At 40.1% G+C, this 16,850-nt stretch overlaps 1 protein-coding gene across 1 annotated transcript in view; it reads right to left on the reverse strand.

Annotated features, from left to right (window-relative positions):
• Positions 1-12,410, reverse strand: part of HABP4 (hyaluronan binding protein 4) — a 60,780-nt gene extending 48,370 nt beyond the window's left edge. The window contains exons 1-2 of the mRNA XM_037798226.1: positions 11,965-12,410; positions 7,319-7,481 (exon numbers count right to left, since the gene is read on the reverse strand). Coding sequence (XP_037654154.1) covers positions 7,319-7,481; positions 11,965-12,319 — 518 coding nt within the window. The 5' untranslated portion in view covers positions 12,320-12,410. The remainder of the gene's footprint in view (positions 1-7,318; positions 7,482-11,964) is intronic.
• Between the last annotated feature and the right edge of the window lie 4,440 nt (positions 12,411-16,850).

A 16,850-nucleotide genomic window follows, 5' to 3' on the forward strand; every position in this document is an offset into this window, starting at 1 on the left:
CTGATTTTTGACAAGGGTGCAAATCCACTCAGTTGGAAAAGAATAATCTATTCAACAAATGATGCTGGAAATACTGGCTGTCCATACGCAGAAGAATGAAGTGGACCCCTACCTACAACATACATTTCTGGTATACTGCATTCCATCAACCTGAGCAAACCAAAACAGACACATCTTCGGGACTGTGTGTTATACAATGGTTTCTTAGATTTTACACCCAAAGCACAAGCAACAAAAGAAAAAACAGATGCATGGGACCTCATCAAAATTAAAAACTTTTATGCATCAAAGGACTTTATCAAGAAAATAACAAGACAACCTACACAATGGAGAAAATATTTGGAAATCACATACCCAATAAGGAGTTTAATATCCAGAATATATAAAGAAATCCTACAACTCAACAACGAAAAGACAAACAACCCAGTTTAAAAAATGGGCAAAAGGCTTCAGTAGACATAGCCCAAAAGCACAAGAAAATATGCTCAACATGATTAGCCACGAGATACCATCTCACCACCACTAGAATGGCTGCCATTGAAAAAACATAAAATTACAATTGTTGCAGAGGATGTGGAGAAATACGAACACTCATTCATTGTTAGTGGGAATGTAAAATGGTGTAGATGCTCTGGAAGACAGTTTGGCGGTTCCTTAGAAAGTTAAGTATAGAATTACATATAACCAGGCAATCCCACTTCTAGACAGATATCCAAAAGAATTAAAAGCAGGGATTTGAACAGATATTTGCACGCCAATGTTCACAGTGGCATTTTCACCACTGCCAAAAGATGGAAGCAACCCAAGTGTCCAACAATTGATGAATGGATAAACAAAACGTGGTATTTACATACAATGGAATATTATTCGGCCGTAAGAAGGAATGAAGTCCTGATACATGCAACAACACGGATGAACTCTGAAGACATCATGTTGAGTGAAATGAGCTAGACACACAAGAGGATAAATATTGTATGATCTTATTGAAATGAAATAATTAGAATAAGCACACATGAGGTCAGAAATCGGAAGAGAGGTTACCAGGGGCCGGGGGGTGGGTAGGGAATTAGGAGTAAATGTATAAATTGTACCGAGTTTCTATTTCGACTGATGGAAGAATTTTGGTGATGGATGACGGTGATGGAAGAACACCACTGTAAATGTAATTAACAGCACTGAATTATATATTTGAATGCTGTTAAAGGGGGAAATATTAGGTTGTATATATGTTAACAGAATAAAAATTAAAAAAAAAACCATAGGACTGTGCAACATAAACAGAGAAGCCTAAAGTAAACCATTGACTATAGTTAATAGTACAATTATAAAAATCTTCTTTCATTAATTGTAACTATTAATGAAATATTAATGTAATACACCACATTACTGTAAGGTGTTAATAATAGGATGGTATACCCAGAGAACCTCTTTTGTCACTCAGAAGTGGCCTCTCTCAGCCAACTCTGTAGGTTAAACTCACTGTCCTCCCCACTATGTGGGACCTGACTCCAGGGGTATGAATCTCTCTGGCAATGAGGGACATAACTCCAGGAGATAAGTCTGGACCTGGCATCGTGGGATTGAGAAAGCCTTCTTGGACCAAAAGGGGGAAGAGAAATGAAACAAAGTTTCAGGGCTGAGACATTTCCTACTGAGTCAAGAGGTCATTCTGGAGGTTATTCTTATACATTATATAGATATCTCTTTTTAGTTTTTAGTATATTAGAATAGCTAAAAGGAAATACTTTAAATTGTTGAACTGTAATCCAGTAGCTTTGATTCTTGAAGATGACTGTATAACCATATAACTCTTAAGGTATAACTGTAATGGAGAAAACCTCGCGACCAACATTCCCTTTATCCAGTGTATGGACAGTTGAGTAAGACATTAAAGACAATAAATAAATAAATAATAGGGGGATAAGGGATACAGGATGTTTTGTGTGTTCTTTTTTTACTTTTATTCTTATTTTTATTTTTTTTTGAAGTAATTAAAATGTTCAAAAATTGATAGTGTGATGAATGCACAACTATATGATGACACCATGAATTGCTGATTGTATACTTCGGATGATTATCTGATATGTGAATATATCTCAATAAAACTGCATAATAATTATAGGGTGACATGGGAACTCTGTATTTTATGCGTGATTTTTCTATAAACCTACAACTTTCCTAATTAAAAAAAAAAAAACAAAAAACAAAAACACTGCACAAGGTGCCCTCCTCCCTTGGTCCTCAGCCATCCAATTCCCTTTCTTACAGACTCCCACGGAACAGTATATCTTGGTGCTCTATGTAGAGCTGCCTCCTTGGAGCTTTTACATCGCTGTTTGTCCTAAACATGTCATCAATCTGGAGGTCTTATTCCAGGGCACACACCGTCCTCATCTCTCTCTGCTAACGCTGCTTGTCTCTGTGTCTCTCATTTAGGTCTTGCTCTGATTCCAGGCCACAAGCCAGCTATTTCCTGGACGTGTCCACCTGGACATCCCATGGGCCCTGCAGCTCACAATAGGAGGGCACACCACAGCCAGGAACCCTGGCCTCGTCTCTCCTCCCCCTCTTCTTCCCTAACCATATCTGGTCACCCATCCAGGAGCACGTTCTCCCCACGCCCAGTGCCACTGCCTGGTTTCCAGTCCCCAACACTATGTGGACTGGTCTTTAAGCTCCTGCGGGAAGGAACATGTCTTTTCATCATTATAACCCCAGTTTTGTAAGATAATTTTTTTGTGAAGGCTTTCAGAAACTTTTAAAGCAACAACAAATTACTTATTTATTAGAGATCCTGGCATCAAGAAATCTAGTGATATTGAAGCTCAAATACTATAAGTGGAGGTATGCTCCATTCTACCTTTACAGCTATAAATTCACTATTCTATACAATTATGGAAAAAAAGATGTGAAACTCATGACTTTCCTTATTTAAAAAGATGGAGAAACATCACCCATCCCAGTAATTTTAACCAATCATTAACTTTATGTGCCATTTATATATTAATATTATTCAGCTGTAGGAAGGAATGAAGTCCCAATACATGCAACAACATGGATGAACTTCGAGACATTGAGTGAAATAAGCCAGACATGAAAGGACAAATGCTGTATGATCTCACTGAATTGAAATAATTAGAATAAGCAAACTCAAAGAGTCAGAATCTAGAATATAGCTTACCAGGGGATGGGGTGGGGATACGGAATGGAAAGTTAAGGCTTAAAATGTACAGGTTCCTATTTGTAATAATGGAAATGTTTTCTTAATGGATGGTGGCGATGGTAGTACAACATTGTGAAAACAATTAACAGCACCAAAATAAGTATCTGAATATGCTTTAAAGGGGAAATGTCAGATTGTATATATGGTAAGAGAATAAAAAAATTTTTAAAAATCCATCAAGCTACACTACACAAGAGTAAACCCTAAGTTAAACCATGGACTTTAATTAAATCATAAATTGTAACAAATGTTCCATACAATGCAGGTGCTGGTGATAGATGGGGTGGTATATGGGAATCCTGTAATTTATTCTTGATTGTTGTGTAAACCCACCACTTCACTAATTAGAAAAAAAGAAAACAGTTTTGCACACTTTAAAATTTAACCACAATTTAAGTGTCTGGCTGGTAGAGACACTATGAATATTCTATCTAGTAACAAATGGTTTTAAAGTTTATATCATCTACCTTACAAAATTATACACAATTACTTTAGATTCTATGAGAGGTGACTAGACAGGTGTCACCTCTTCCAAGCCTTCTTGACCTGCCAAGCAGATCGGGGAACACTCTTTTCTGCTCTCACTGCAGCAGACTGTGAGAAAACAGCCATCTCCCCTCCCCACCCCACCCACCATGCTTGGCACACAGTTTATATCTAGCACATAGTCACATGCTCATTGATACTGGATGAATGAATAAATGAAAGCAAAAATGCATTCTGCCTTTGTGGAATAAAAACCCATGTCAACTGGCTGTGACCAGAGAACATGTCACTGAAACTCTAGGTCTTTGTTCCTTTATCTAGAAACTGAGGAGGTGGGATCAACCTTTCAAGATTAGCAAGGTAATTCTGTCCAATAAGCATGTATAGGTATCAAAGAAATGCACAGTGATATCATTTTTTACTCATCAAATAAGCAAAGATCAAACTTTATTATATTCAAGTTTGGAGAAGGTGCTATGAGAAATGCTCTCATAGATTGTTAGGGATGGAGCAAATTGATGTTCCCAAGAAATTAGGTGATCTGTCCCTACCTATCAATTACCACCCCATATTTGTGTTCATTTTCAAACTTCATGCACCCATCCAACCTCGCACGGAAGCCCTTACTGGGCTCCAGATTTTGATACCTGATCGCAGAGCTGAGAACCACTGCTGTATGAACCTAACTAGGTGTTCCACTTTCAGGACTGCATTTAGAAAAAAGCCCCCATCTATAAAAAGATGCATACTAGGTATTATTTATAAACAAAAAATTACAGGCTGAGCAAAGGTCCAACACTAAGGGAAAGATTACGTTATGAAACACCCAAACAACCCATGACAATAGAGCCATTAAAAATGCTTACAAAACTCAGCTCATGACATGGAAACTGCTTATGAAATGTCAACAGGAAAAGAAAGAATTATATAAAGCACTCAGCATTTATACGTTATGATCTTAACACCCAAATGCATGCATAAAAAAAGAAAGGAAGAAAATAAGTTAAGAGTAAACATCTCAGATGGGAAAACAGGTAGTTTTTATTTTCTCTATAATTTTCTGCATTTTCCAAATTGTCTCAAATGACTATACATTATTTTTATTCAAGATCACACGAACCTTTACCAGAAGGTAATAAATTTTCAAGAAACTAAGGAAAATATCTTTTCTGACAGCAAACGACTTATTAAAATAATACTCAAATTTCCTTGAAGGTAAAACACCCCTAACATGATGCCCTGAGGACACTTCACATCTGTGGTATTCTTGCCAAAACGTATCAGCTCAATGGACACAATTACCAGCCTGTACTCTTCAAAAATGTCAACGTCATAAAAGATGAAAGAAGACTAAGGAGCTGATCCAGATTATAGAAAACTAAGTGTAATTAATGCGTGGGATACTGAAACAGAATTTTTTTTTCTTTTGCTAAAGGGACATTATAAGGACAATTGGTGAAATATGAATAAAGTGTGTAGATTACATAATTTAGAGAATTAGCTAAGAGAAATGTATCAATGATAATGATTTTTGTAACTGTATTATGTAAGGAAACATCCTTGTTTTTCAGGAAATACACTTAAGTATTTAGGGATGAAGAGACATTTCTGCACCTTACCCTCAAATGATACATTAAAAAATAAATATATATGTTTACATGGATAAATGGATGATAGAGAAGGGAAGTGATAAAGCAAATGTAAAATGTTAACATTAGGCAATCTGGATGAAGAGTGTAAGGGAATTCTTTATAAAATTCTTGCAACTTTTCTATAAATCTGAAATTACTTTAAAAGGAAAAAAAAAAAATCCCCCTACAATTTCATATTCCAGTCTACTTCTTACCTCTATCCCTATATATGTGCACTATTCCACTTAAAAAGCATCTTTGCATATCAACCTATAAGATCTTTATTATTCTTTTTAATGACTACAGTTTTGCTACTAAAAAAAAAGTGGCAGGACAAGTTTGTGCATTTGAACTATAATTTCCTTATTTCTGCAGAATAAATCCCTGAAAAAAATCCAAATACTTCCAAAACGAAGCTCTGATCCAGAAGGCTTTTAGTAAGCAAATAGACTATGGCCATTACACAGCAAATTTCAAGTAATCACACAAAAAAGGCAGAATTAAACTTTTCTGTAACCCTCTCCTCCCTCCAACATGATGGCGGACAGCACATCTCAATGTTCTGGATGTGTAACTTCTAGGTGAACAGATCTGCGGAAGTCAACACCAACTTAACTCTCTCAGACTAAGCTGTTCTCTGCTGGACTTTCTGTTTAAATGGACTTTAGAACACAGTAGAGTTTTACAAAGCCACGCTGTTTGGATAAAACTTGTAGCAAGATCCTAAATGCAATTAGTAGCTGAGGAGCTGGAAGACTTGGTGAACAAGGGCTCCCTTGACATTAAACTGCTCACTTTTCTCAACTTCCTTAAACCTTTTCACTTCATTTTCCTTTTAATGTGATCCACTAGTTGTTTCTGTTTCTGGGTTACAAAGGTTTAATAATTCACTAATAACTTTAGGCAGCAAGCAAACCCCATCTTGTTAGTGCCATGCATAAGATACTGATAACTGCTACCTGCATGCAGTGGTCACAGGCAGCCTGCATACTGCTACATCACTGAGGCAGTGGAAGGCTGCGATAGCCCATGACCATCACCCAGGTCAGAGTACTTTCTAGAGCAGGTACACAAGCCAGAACTTGACGTTATACATTTTACCAGTGTTTCTTCAAATCTGTTGACTGACCACGGGGCAAGGGTTTCGGTTTAAATCTATTACTAGTCTAAATTAGTAACACTAAATGAAAAACTTAATTATATCCTTACCCTAAAACGAGAACTTCAAAAAAAAATGTACCCACTTTAACACCCCCCGGTGTCATTTTTAACAGAGCTTTTCATAATAAACAATAAATAATTTACTTGTCATAGTACAATTATTTCCAAAACTAAGACCCAGGGTCACTCATGAGGTAAGTGGAAGGTTCTTCACGAGTCACCTAAATTAATGTGATTTGCCTCTTACATTGGCAAAATATTCCTAGGACTGGCACCATGAACAGGTCGCAAAGGCTAGTGATTCTCTGAAGTCCTCTGGTGCCCCCAACTCTCCCCGCCAAGGTCTGCAGCACATTTTTTTTTTTTAAGGAAATGAAATAAAATAAAAACCATTGGAAATTCCTCCACCTGGAATTGAAACATTTTGGAGTATTTCCTTCTAGTCTTTTTCTATGCAAATACATAATATATATTATTTTATTTGACTGACTTATACCAACATTTTAAAATGTATTCAGAGAAACACTAATCTTATATGTCCTGAAAAAAAGTTTTCTAGTTCAGAAAACACTGACTATTTTCTGTTTTTGGAAATCACAGTTCACACTGGCACATTCAAGGTCTTTTGGTTAAGAAATCTCTCCAGCTTTTTTCCTTTTTTAAATTGTGGTAACATATATACAACATAAAATTTCCTATTTTAACTACTTTCATGTGTACAATTCAGTGGTATTAATTACATTCACAATATTGTGCTACCATCACCGACATCCATTACCAAAAGCTTTTTCATCACCCTAAAGAGTACAGTACATACTTTTCATCTGTAAACCTCTCAGCTGTAAAATCCGTCTGCCTCTCGGTGTCATAGGGTCGACATTCCCTGTAGGATCTCCGCTCTGCTCGATCCAGCATCCCCTCTGACCCCCGGCTATCATTCCATCCTTGCTGCTCCCCTCTTCTAGGAGTTCGCTTCAGGCCTGCCAGAGGAAAATCAAAGCAAAGAGCTGGAACACACTGTCTGCAGGACAGTACTTTGTTAAACTTTACAGGTACTTTACAACTTCACTTCTCTAGAAGTCAATGTCATGGAAAAATTCATGACGTTTGGAAAACTACAGAGAAAAAAGAAAGGTGCCTATAGTACTACTACTCAGAGTCAACTATGGTTTGAAAAAACTTTTAAAACTTACTAGCAAATCACATACTTTCCCTTATGTTCTACGAAGTATAAGATAAACTACATAAGCTAAACTTTAATTACAGAAATCTGTGATTCCTGATTCTGTGACAACTATGAGTATATTTTGCTAAATCTACTATGTTTCACAAAAGCAGATTTATCAAAACCTGGTAGCCAAGCCAAATCTAGAGAATGAAAGGATAAATACCCTGCATTTCAAATTGTACTTTCAGAACCCCAATTGCACTAAACCCAGGGCAACTATAGTTTATAATCAGTTACTATGGTTTTGGAGTTTCTTAAAAATTTATTTTGCATTGCTACATCTTTTGCTCTTGAAAACAGATTTTCCTGCTCATTGATGGGATTTATACATTAACAATTATACTTCTCAAACATGAGCCCAAACTGATATTTGCCAGTTCACACCAGAGCCAGTCAGTACTGGAGGAAGGCACTGAGAGGCCAGCCTTTAGCCAGAGCAAGATGCTGGGGCCACTCCCAGTCTCTCCCCACCTTTCTTCTCACCTTTTCTTGCGTCCCTCTAGTTTTCATGCTTTAAAATTTTAAGCAAAGTATGACGTCATCTAATACTTGGTAAATATACAGGGAGTACTTTCGTCACTTCTTAAATCATCTTCCAAAATTGTCCAATTACCTTTTTCTGTACATTCAGTCTAAAAGTCTCCACCTCAAACATAAGGTGAAATTATTAGTTTAGTGGCTTCAATTTTTTTAAAGTATAAAGTATGTTTCCTATTGTAGGTTGCATGGCTATAAAAACATTAAATGTATTCAAATTAATGGGACTATTTTTAAATGACAGGATTCTTTTCTTATGCAAATGACTCAAGGAATATATGTTTATACATATTTTTCTATCTCCCCACTTAATATTTTCTATCTAAACTTTATAATCTGAGCACAGGTAAATATTAGCCTAGTTCCAATACCTTATTGGGCTTACTTTTAAGGAAAAATCAGGTATTTGACACCATTAAATTAAAATTGTGCATTTTGTCACTCATTAATTAAAATAAAGTATTTTTTCAAATGTAAAATATTAACAAAATATTAACTAATATCTTGAAATAAGTCGCACAGCAAATCTAAGTTCAATCTGCTGTGGTATTAATGTCCTATAACCTACAAATGTTTAAATCTGATTTGCATCCTAAAGTAAACTCACAATCTGAGCCTGTGACCTGTTTAGGATATGGAAAGATGTCATCATAAAAGGAGCATTAGGCTTCTATTGCAGAAGCCCCAAGACAGAGCCTGACTCTCATGCCTCATGAGAGTATGCAATGGCTGCTCTTCTGTCACATGCTTTTACTAATAGAGATTGAAACTGGAAGAGGAGTTTGAAATATAAGGTAGAAACTGTTATTATGAAAATTATATAACAAATTGAAAATGATATAGCAGTCATCAGAAAATATGTTAGCAGTAACAATATTTTCAATACTGACCCCATTGCAAAAATGTTATTCTAACACATCTATCTTCAAATTTCCTATTTACAACCTGTAGCTTTTAATATCTCTATTCAACTACAGAATTACAGAAGCTTATCCCACTTTCTTTCTGCTTCCTTCAAGTCATTTTTTTAAATTGTATCAATTTGGACTTCACTACTCACTTAAAATACATTTATTGTTCATTTATATTAAAGTCTCTTCCAAACTATGTGTTCAAACTGTGGACTTTTAAGTAAGACTGGCTACTTACTAGAATAATTATATCAGCAATACCCTGTAAATATTTCATTCTCCCTCCAAAACCCAAAAAAACAAAGATAAGAGAGGTCCAATTTATTTTTTTGTAAGTTAGTGTTAAAAGATCAAGACTGTGGCTGAACCTAGCTTGTTTTTCTTTGCTGGATCAGCAGCTCCAAGCAGATAATGCAAGCTCTTCATTTCACAAACCCTTTCCAATAAAAGGCTGGCACTGATCTAAACCCAAGCCCAAGCAAAGGGATAGAATACATTAAAACTTAGTGACCTTTTCTACAAAATAAAACTGAGCTTTGGCTCAAAGATCATAGTTCTGAAAGGCTAGGAGAAGCAAAGCTAAAGCAGCCTCCATTGACCTGAAAAATGAATCTTTAGCAAGGATCACTCAAGGGTCTATGTATATTGTCAGATGAATAGTCAAGGATATTAAAACCTAAGTTTTCATGGGAAAACTTTATGATTTCCACATCATTTAGGATTAATGCAATTATATATTGAACACGTTTAAACTTTTTATCCACATTAAGCATTCACTTCTAATCTTCTAACAAAATTAAAAATTTCGTATTAGAAACATAGTTCTTCATACCAATTAGGGCTACAAAGCCTTGAGAAAGTAGCTCTAACACTAATTAAATATAAATTTAGTACAGTAACTACATAAATGGGAAGTAATGAGGTGTTTGCTCCTGAAATAACACACACTCAAAAAAGTACTGGAATGACAAAATTTCCATTCTAATTACAATATCAACTAAAGATTTTTAAAACAGATCTCAAAAGCCAGATCACCTGGAACATGAACAACTGTGACAGAAAAAAAAGCTTTAAGTGTGCTAGACTAGTGTCAAGTGAAAGAAGCAGGTTGCTGCCCAACTTAAAAAAAAAACTTTTGTGAATTTATGTATATAAAAGCAGGGAAAATAAGGGATTTTCACTTTACCTCACACATTTCTGAATTGTTTAATCTTTTTAATAACAAGAATGCATGACTTTAATATTTTTAAAAAGGCTTAAAAGAAATATATTAGTATATACCACAATGCAGTTTCATACTATTTTAAAGGACAGAATTCATATTTTCATGTTAGAAATGAGGAGAGGAAAAGATCAGCCTTCCTCAAATCTTTAGTTGATTACTCTGATATTTATCTTTAAATCAACTTAACATAATTCAAAATGTAAAATATATCTCAAGTCTCACTCACTGTTTAAATAGGCTCAGGAACTTACTGGCCTAACAAGAAGTCTTGAGATACCTAAGAGCATTTCTGGCGATTTTCAACATCTTTATTGTAGTGACTTGACTTTCTGTTTCTCAAGTGATACTCCATACTTCTCAGGAATAAAGGTAAATCATCACCTGGTTCTAGTAGTCAAAGCCCCAATATCTGAACCTGGAGGCATTCTCTCAAGGATCGAATGCACAATTTTTTATCAACTAAGGAACAAACCAGTAAACTGAGTTGAACACACTGTCAATCACTGGCTGGAGAGGTCAAAAGACACCTCTCAATCTTAACAGTATTTTATCAGCAAACCTCAGGACCACGGCCTTATTTCAGAAAAGAAAGGAAACGCAGGTGGAATTTTGTTGATTAAGCCACTGAGGTCAGGTCAGGTGAGGGAAATGAACTCTGAAATACATTCCCTGTATGACCGTAGCTCCCCAAGCTCTGCGATGGCCCCTCCTTGCTAACAGGGACTAGGGAGGCTCGAACATTCTCGAGATTAAAAACGACATCCTTAGAGCAGCCCAGAGTTAATTACAAGTTTACTCATCCCATCAGCAACACCATGTGATGCACTGAAAACCCCATGCCTATTGACTGCTGCAGGCTACCGTGTGGGGATAGAGAGAGGGCAGAGCTTGGAAGGAACCCGGGATGCCGGTTCCAGCCTCGCCCGCCTCGGCTCGCGGCCCTGACGTCGCAGCCCGGCCCCACACGGTCACCCAGGCCTTCCTTCATCACAGAGGCCTGGAGGCCCCTCGCCCCGGCCTCCCTGCGACTCCTCACGTCCCGCTCTCTCGCCCCCGCCCTCCCCCCACCTTCACCGGAGAGGGGCACCCGTCCCTCCAAACCCCACGCTCCTCTTTTTGCCTCCAGAGCTGAATCTTGCGGAGGTCGGGCTGGAGAAGGGAGACGGTCTCGGCTAGCTCTAGAGCTGAGACCCCCCGGGGCAGCCCCCACACATCACCCCAGCAATATTCCCCAACTTTGTCCAACTCGTCCTAAACTCTCAGTTTCGGGCTTTCGAGACCCCCACCCACCCACCTCCAAGCCTCGCTATTAAAGAACCGGCTGGGAAAGGCCTGGAGGGACGTGACACCTCCCAACCCCCACTGCTACATGGTACCTCAATCCGACCCAGCTCTTCCCGGAGCCCCCTCCCCTTTCTGGATCGTGGTTCCAGTGACCCCAATCTCACAGTAGGGGTCGAGGGGGCGGCTAGGGAGAAGTGACCTCCGTGACCGCCATGTCCTTCCCTTCCCGCCCCCCGTGCCCACCCCGAGGCGTTCAGGGGCCGCGAGGGGCCGCGTACCGGGCGGCTGCGGGCCGGCCCCGGGGCTATCCGGCTGCGGCGCGCCGGGGGCCGGGAAGGTCTTGCGCTCCTTCTGGGACTCCCTCCGGCCGCCGCCCGCGCCGGGTCTGTGGCCCGAGGCCCCGGCGGGGCTCCTGCCGCCGCGGTTGCCAGCCCCGGCCGCCGCCGCCTCGTCGCGCCGCTTGCGCTGCAGCTGCTGCTGGCGCCGACGCTCGGCCTCGCGCAGGATGTCGAACGGGTCCGACTCGTCGTCCAGCAGCTGGTGGAAGCGGTTGGCCACCACGCAGCCAAAACTCTCCTGCATCGCGGCGCCGGCGGCAGCAGCGGCCACGGGGCTCCCCAGAGCGCCCTTCATGCCGCCGCGGCCACTGTAGGCCCAAGCGAACGAGTCTCAGCGAAGCCGGAGGCGAGGACCCATCCTGCCCGCTGCCGCCGCCGCCACAGCCACCCTCCCTACCCTGCCTGGTTCCCTCCCCACCCGACGCCCGCCCCCGCGCCGCAACCCCTACAGCCTGCCCAGCCACCTCCAGACAGCCAATCAGAGCGCACGGACACGCCCCCTTTCCTAGCCGGCGCGCCTGGAAGGCCAATCACCGGCCGGCCGCTGTCACGTCTTGCGCACTCCCTTCCCCCCAACTCCTACTCAGCGGAGAGGGGCGGGGCCCTGCCCAAAGGGCGGAGCTACTGGGAGGAGAAGCGGAGATGTGTGGTCCAGGGCGGCCAAGAATTGCGAGTGCGTTGGGGCCGTGGCGGGTGTTACTTCTGGTCTATGTTCGTTGTCGGCCTCTCTTCTTTGAGGTTTATGTATTCATTTAGCCATTCAACAGCTATTTATTGAGCACTTATTATGTGCCAGGCATTATGTTGTAGTAGATATTAGCTACGTATCTTCTACTGAGAAAAAATTGCCCTGAAGGAAAGGCACGGTCTCCAGGAGCAAAGGAACCTGACCTAATTAGGAACTCTGGAAAGGCTTTCCTGAGGAGGTGACTGCAAAAAAGAGAGAGAAAGAGAGGGAGAGAGAAATCTAGTGTAACTGGAATGCAGAGTTGGGGAAGAGATCAGAAGGAGTCTAATTTTGATCTTTAGTCTAGGAACAGTGGGAAGCAAGTTTTAAGCATGAGTAGATTTTTATTTGAAAAAGCCCCTCTAGCTGCAGTGTGAAGAAACAGGTTGGAGGGAGGTCAGAATGGGTGCAGGGAAACCAAACAGATGGCAGATTGCAGAACTCCAAGGAAGAGTTGATTAGTGACTTGGACTAGGATGGTGGTAGAGGAGGTGAAGAGAGTGAATCAATTCAAGAGCTATTTTGGAGGTTAAATCAAGAGGACTTGGTGATGAACTAGATATGGGGGTGGGGAGGAGCAGAAGGAGGGAGGGTGTTCTAGTTTGCTAATGCTGCGGAATGCAAAACACCAGAGATGGATTGGCTTTTATAAAAAGGGGGTTTATTTGGCTACACAGTTACAGTCTTAAGGCCATAAAGTGTCCAAGGTAACACATCAGTAATTGGGTACCTTCGCTGGAGGATGGCCAATGGCGTCCGGAAAACCTCTGTTAGCTGGGAAGGCACGTGCCTGGCATTTGCTCCAAAGTTCTGGTTTCAAAATGGCTTTCTCCCAGGACGTTCCTCTCTAGCAAGCTTGCTCCTCTTCAAAACGTGGCTCACAGCTGCACTGAGTTCCTTCTCTTTGAGTCAGCTCATTTATATGGCTCCACTGATCAAGTCCCACCCTGAATGGGTGGGGCCATGCCTCCATGGGAATATCTCATAAGAGTCATCACCCACAGCTGGGTGGGGCACGTTCCAAGCAAATCTAATCAGCACCAAAACGTCTGCCCCACAAAGCTACATCAAAGATAATGGCGTTTGGGGGACACAATACGTTCAAACCTGCACAGAGAGCATGATGACTTCTGTTTTTCTGGCTTGGCCCCTGGAATGGCAGTGCTATTCCTGAAGAAATAGAGCCCAAGAAGAGACAACTTTATTGAGAATCATTAAGTTCAGTCTCAGACATGTTGAGGTTTGGGATAGTCAGTTGAGACCTGGAGCTCAGAGGAGAACCCTGGTCTGGATTCTCTGCAGGAAATCTTGCCTAGGCACCTGTGGCAGGCACTCTCCTTTCCCTCTTCCATGTTTCCAGAAGCTGTATTTTGTTTGGGCATCAGGCACCCAACCTGGGGAAGTTGGGCCCCTTTCCAGCCTCAGACAAGATTAATCTTAAATCATGCATTATAATTCCATTTCCTTGTCAGTGATCAGTGTAGGAATAGGCTAATATGAAGTCCCAGAATTGCATCATTGGCTTGAGTCACGTGCACTACCAGGGGAGGGGGTTGTGCATATAATTCTCTGATCGGTCCAGGGGCACAGTCCAAGCTGGAGACTGATTGGAATCAGCCCTCCTGAACCACTGGTACTGAAGGTGGAGGTAGGGTGGTTCCCCAAGGAAAAGAAGGTTTCTGTTACTAGAAGGGAGGGATAGATGCTGGGCAGCTAACAAAGAATTCCACGCAGGTGATGATTAGCATGAACATATTATTGGTACATCTCTTATAGCATTTGACTATTTCACCCTGAATTATAATTCGTTCTCCTTATTTCCTCTTTTCTATGACTAGAAATCTTACTGAATTCATTTCAGTATGCCTTTCCTTCCTTCTTTCTGTCCTTGTTCTCAGTACCTGGAAAGGTACCTTTCACTCAGGAAATATTTGTGTGGATGAATGAATTTCATGTTTGTATCTATATGCTCTTGGCAGATAATTTTTATGTGCTAAAAATAAAGTAAAATTCACCATTAAGATGGCTATTGTTTTTTTTAATTCAGTTTTATTGAGATATATTCACATACCATACAGTCGTCCATGGTGTACAATCAACTGTTCACAGTACCATACTATAGTTGTGCATTCATCATCCCAATCTATTTTTGAACGTTTTCCTTACACCAGAAAGAATTAGAATCAGAATAAAAAATAAAAATAAAAAACGAACACCCAAATTATCCCTCTCCATCCCACCCTATTTTTCGTTTAGGTTTTATCCCCATTTTTCTACTCATCCAAGAAGGCTATTGTTTTAAAAATAAAAAAATAAAAGTGTTGGCAAGGATGTGGCAAAATAGGAAGGTTCACACATTGTTGTGGGAATGTAAAATGGTACAACTGCTATGGAAAACAGTTTGGTGGTTCCTCAAAAAATTAAATGCATAATTACCATATGACCTGGAAATCCCACTTCCAGGCATATACCCAAAAGAATTGAAAGCAGGAACTTGAACAGCTATTTGTATACCAATGTTCATGGCAGCATTATTCACAATAGCCAAAAGACAGAAGCAATCTATCTCTATCCACAGCTGAATGGATAAACAGAATGTGGCATATTAATCAGCCTTAAAAAGATATGAAATTCTGTTACATGCTACAACATAGATGAACCTTGAAGACACTATGTTGAGTGAAATAAGCCAGACACAAAAGGAAAGATATTGTATGACGTCACTTACATGAAATAATTATAATATGCACATTCATAGAGATAGAAAGCAGGTAACAGGTTATGGGGTGGGGCACAGGGTGGGGAGGGTAAATGGAGAGTCAGTGCTTAATGGGTACAGAATTTCTTTATGGGGTGTTGGAAAAGTTTTGGTCATGGATGGTGGTGATGGTAGCACAATGTGATTGTAAATAATGCCATTGAACTGTATGCTTGAAAAAGGTTAATATGAGAAATTTTGTTCTATAGATGCTACCACATTAAAAACAGAAAAAAAAATAGAATAAAATGCAAAAAAAATATTAATGGGTAAGAAGCTGATAAATATGTTACAAGATCAAATGGATCTGATACTGCTTTTTTCTGCAAGAGTCATTAGTTTGCATATTCGATAATAATCATAGCTAAATTTTATATAGTGTGTCCTAAGTGCAAGTCTCCACTCAGAATTTTATATCACTTTGTTTATTCCTTACAATGATATTATGAGATAGATACTTTTATTGTCCCCATTTTAAAGTGAGATGGATATCTCCAAAAGTGGTAGAGTTGGGATTACGAACCCAGGCAGTCTGCACTCTTAAGCTGCACTGCTAAACAGCAAGCTAGAACTGGGACTACAGATATGAATAGGGCAGTCTTCCTCCTTAATGAGGTAGGCAAACAGGTAAGGCAGATGTTATTGTGTACATAAATCATTAGTTCTCAGAATAGTCCTAGAGGGGAACTGTGTCTGGGTTTATAATTATATCACTAATAGAAATTATTATTGGGGACAAATGTTATGCTTACACCCCAAAAATACTGCTTTGCAGAGTTAATGCTATATGCTGAGGTTGGATTGATTAAAATGTTGAAATTGGGCTGCTTGTCTCATTGTATTATATTTCAAAAATGTATTCAAGAATAAACGAAAGCCTCACTTCTCACCAGCAGCGTCCTATCTCCTGGGAGCTTGTTAGCAATGCAGAGTCTCAGGTCCCACCCCAAAGCAACTGAATCAGAATCTTCACTTTACCAGATCCCTAGGACATGCCTGTGCACATTAAAATTTGAGAAGCACTGAGTTAAAATAAAAATATAAAGCTAGCAAGTGAGGACAAATTTGGGTCCAACAGTATCATATGAGGGAAGTCAGGTCCTCGTTTGTGAGCGAAGTAGTTGAGCTCTATCCAGCAGCTGGTATGTCTGAAGTGTTCAGCCTGCAACCAATGTGCACAGCTGAACAAGACAACCTGACCCCCAGGAGGGACAGAGAACCTGCTCTGACAATGGCTCAGACCACTCCTCCACTGGGAAGTCTTTTAGCCACATGTTCTTTAATGAACTGTTAACACTGAGATTTTGTGGCCCTCCAGTCACAAGGTTAAGGAATAATGAG

This window comes from Choloepus didactylus, chromosome 10 (genome assembly GCF_015220235.1).
Source record: "Choloepus didactylus isolate mChoDid1 chromosome 10, mChoDid1.pri, whole genome shotgun sequence".
Lineage (NCBI taxonomy): Eukaryota > Metazoa > Chordata > Mammalia > Pilosa > Megalonychidae > Choloepus > Choloepus didactylus.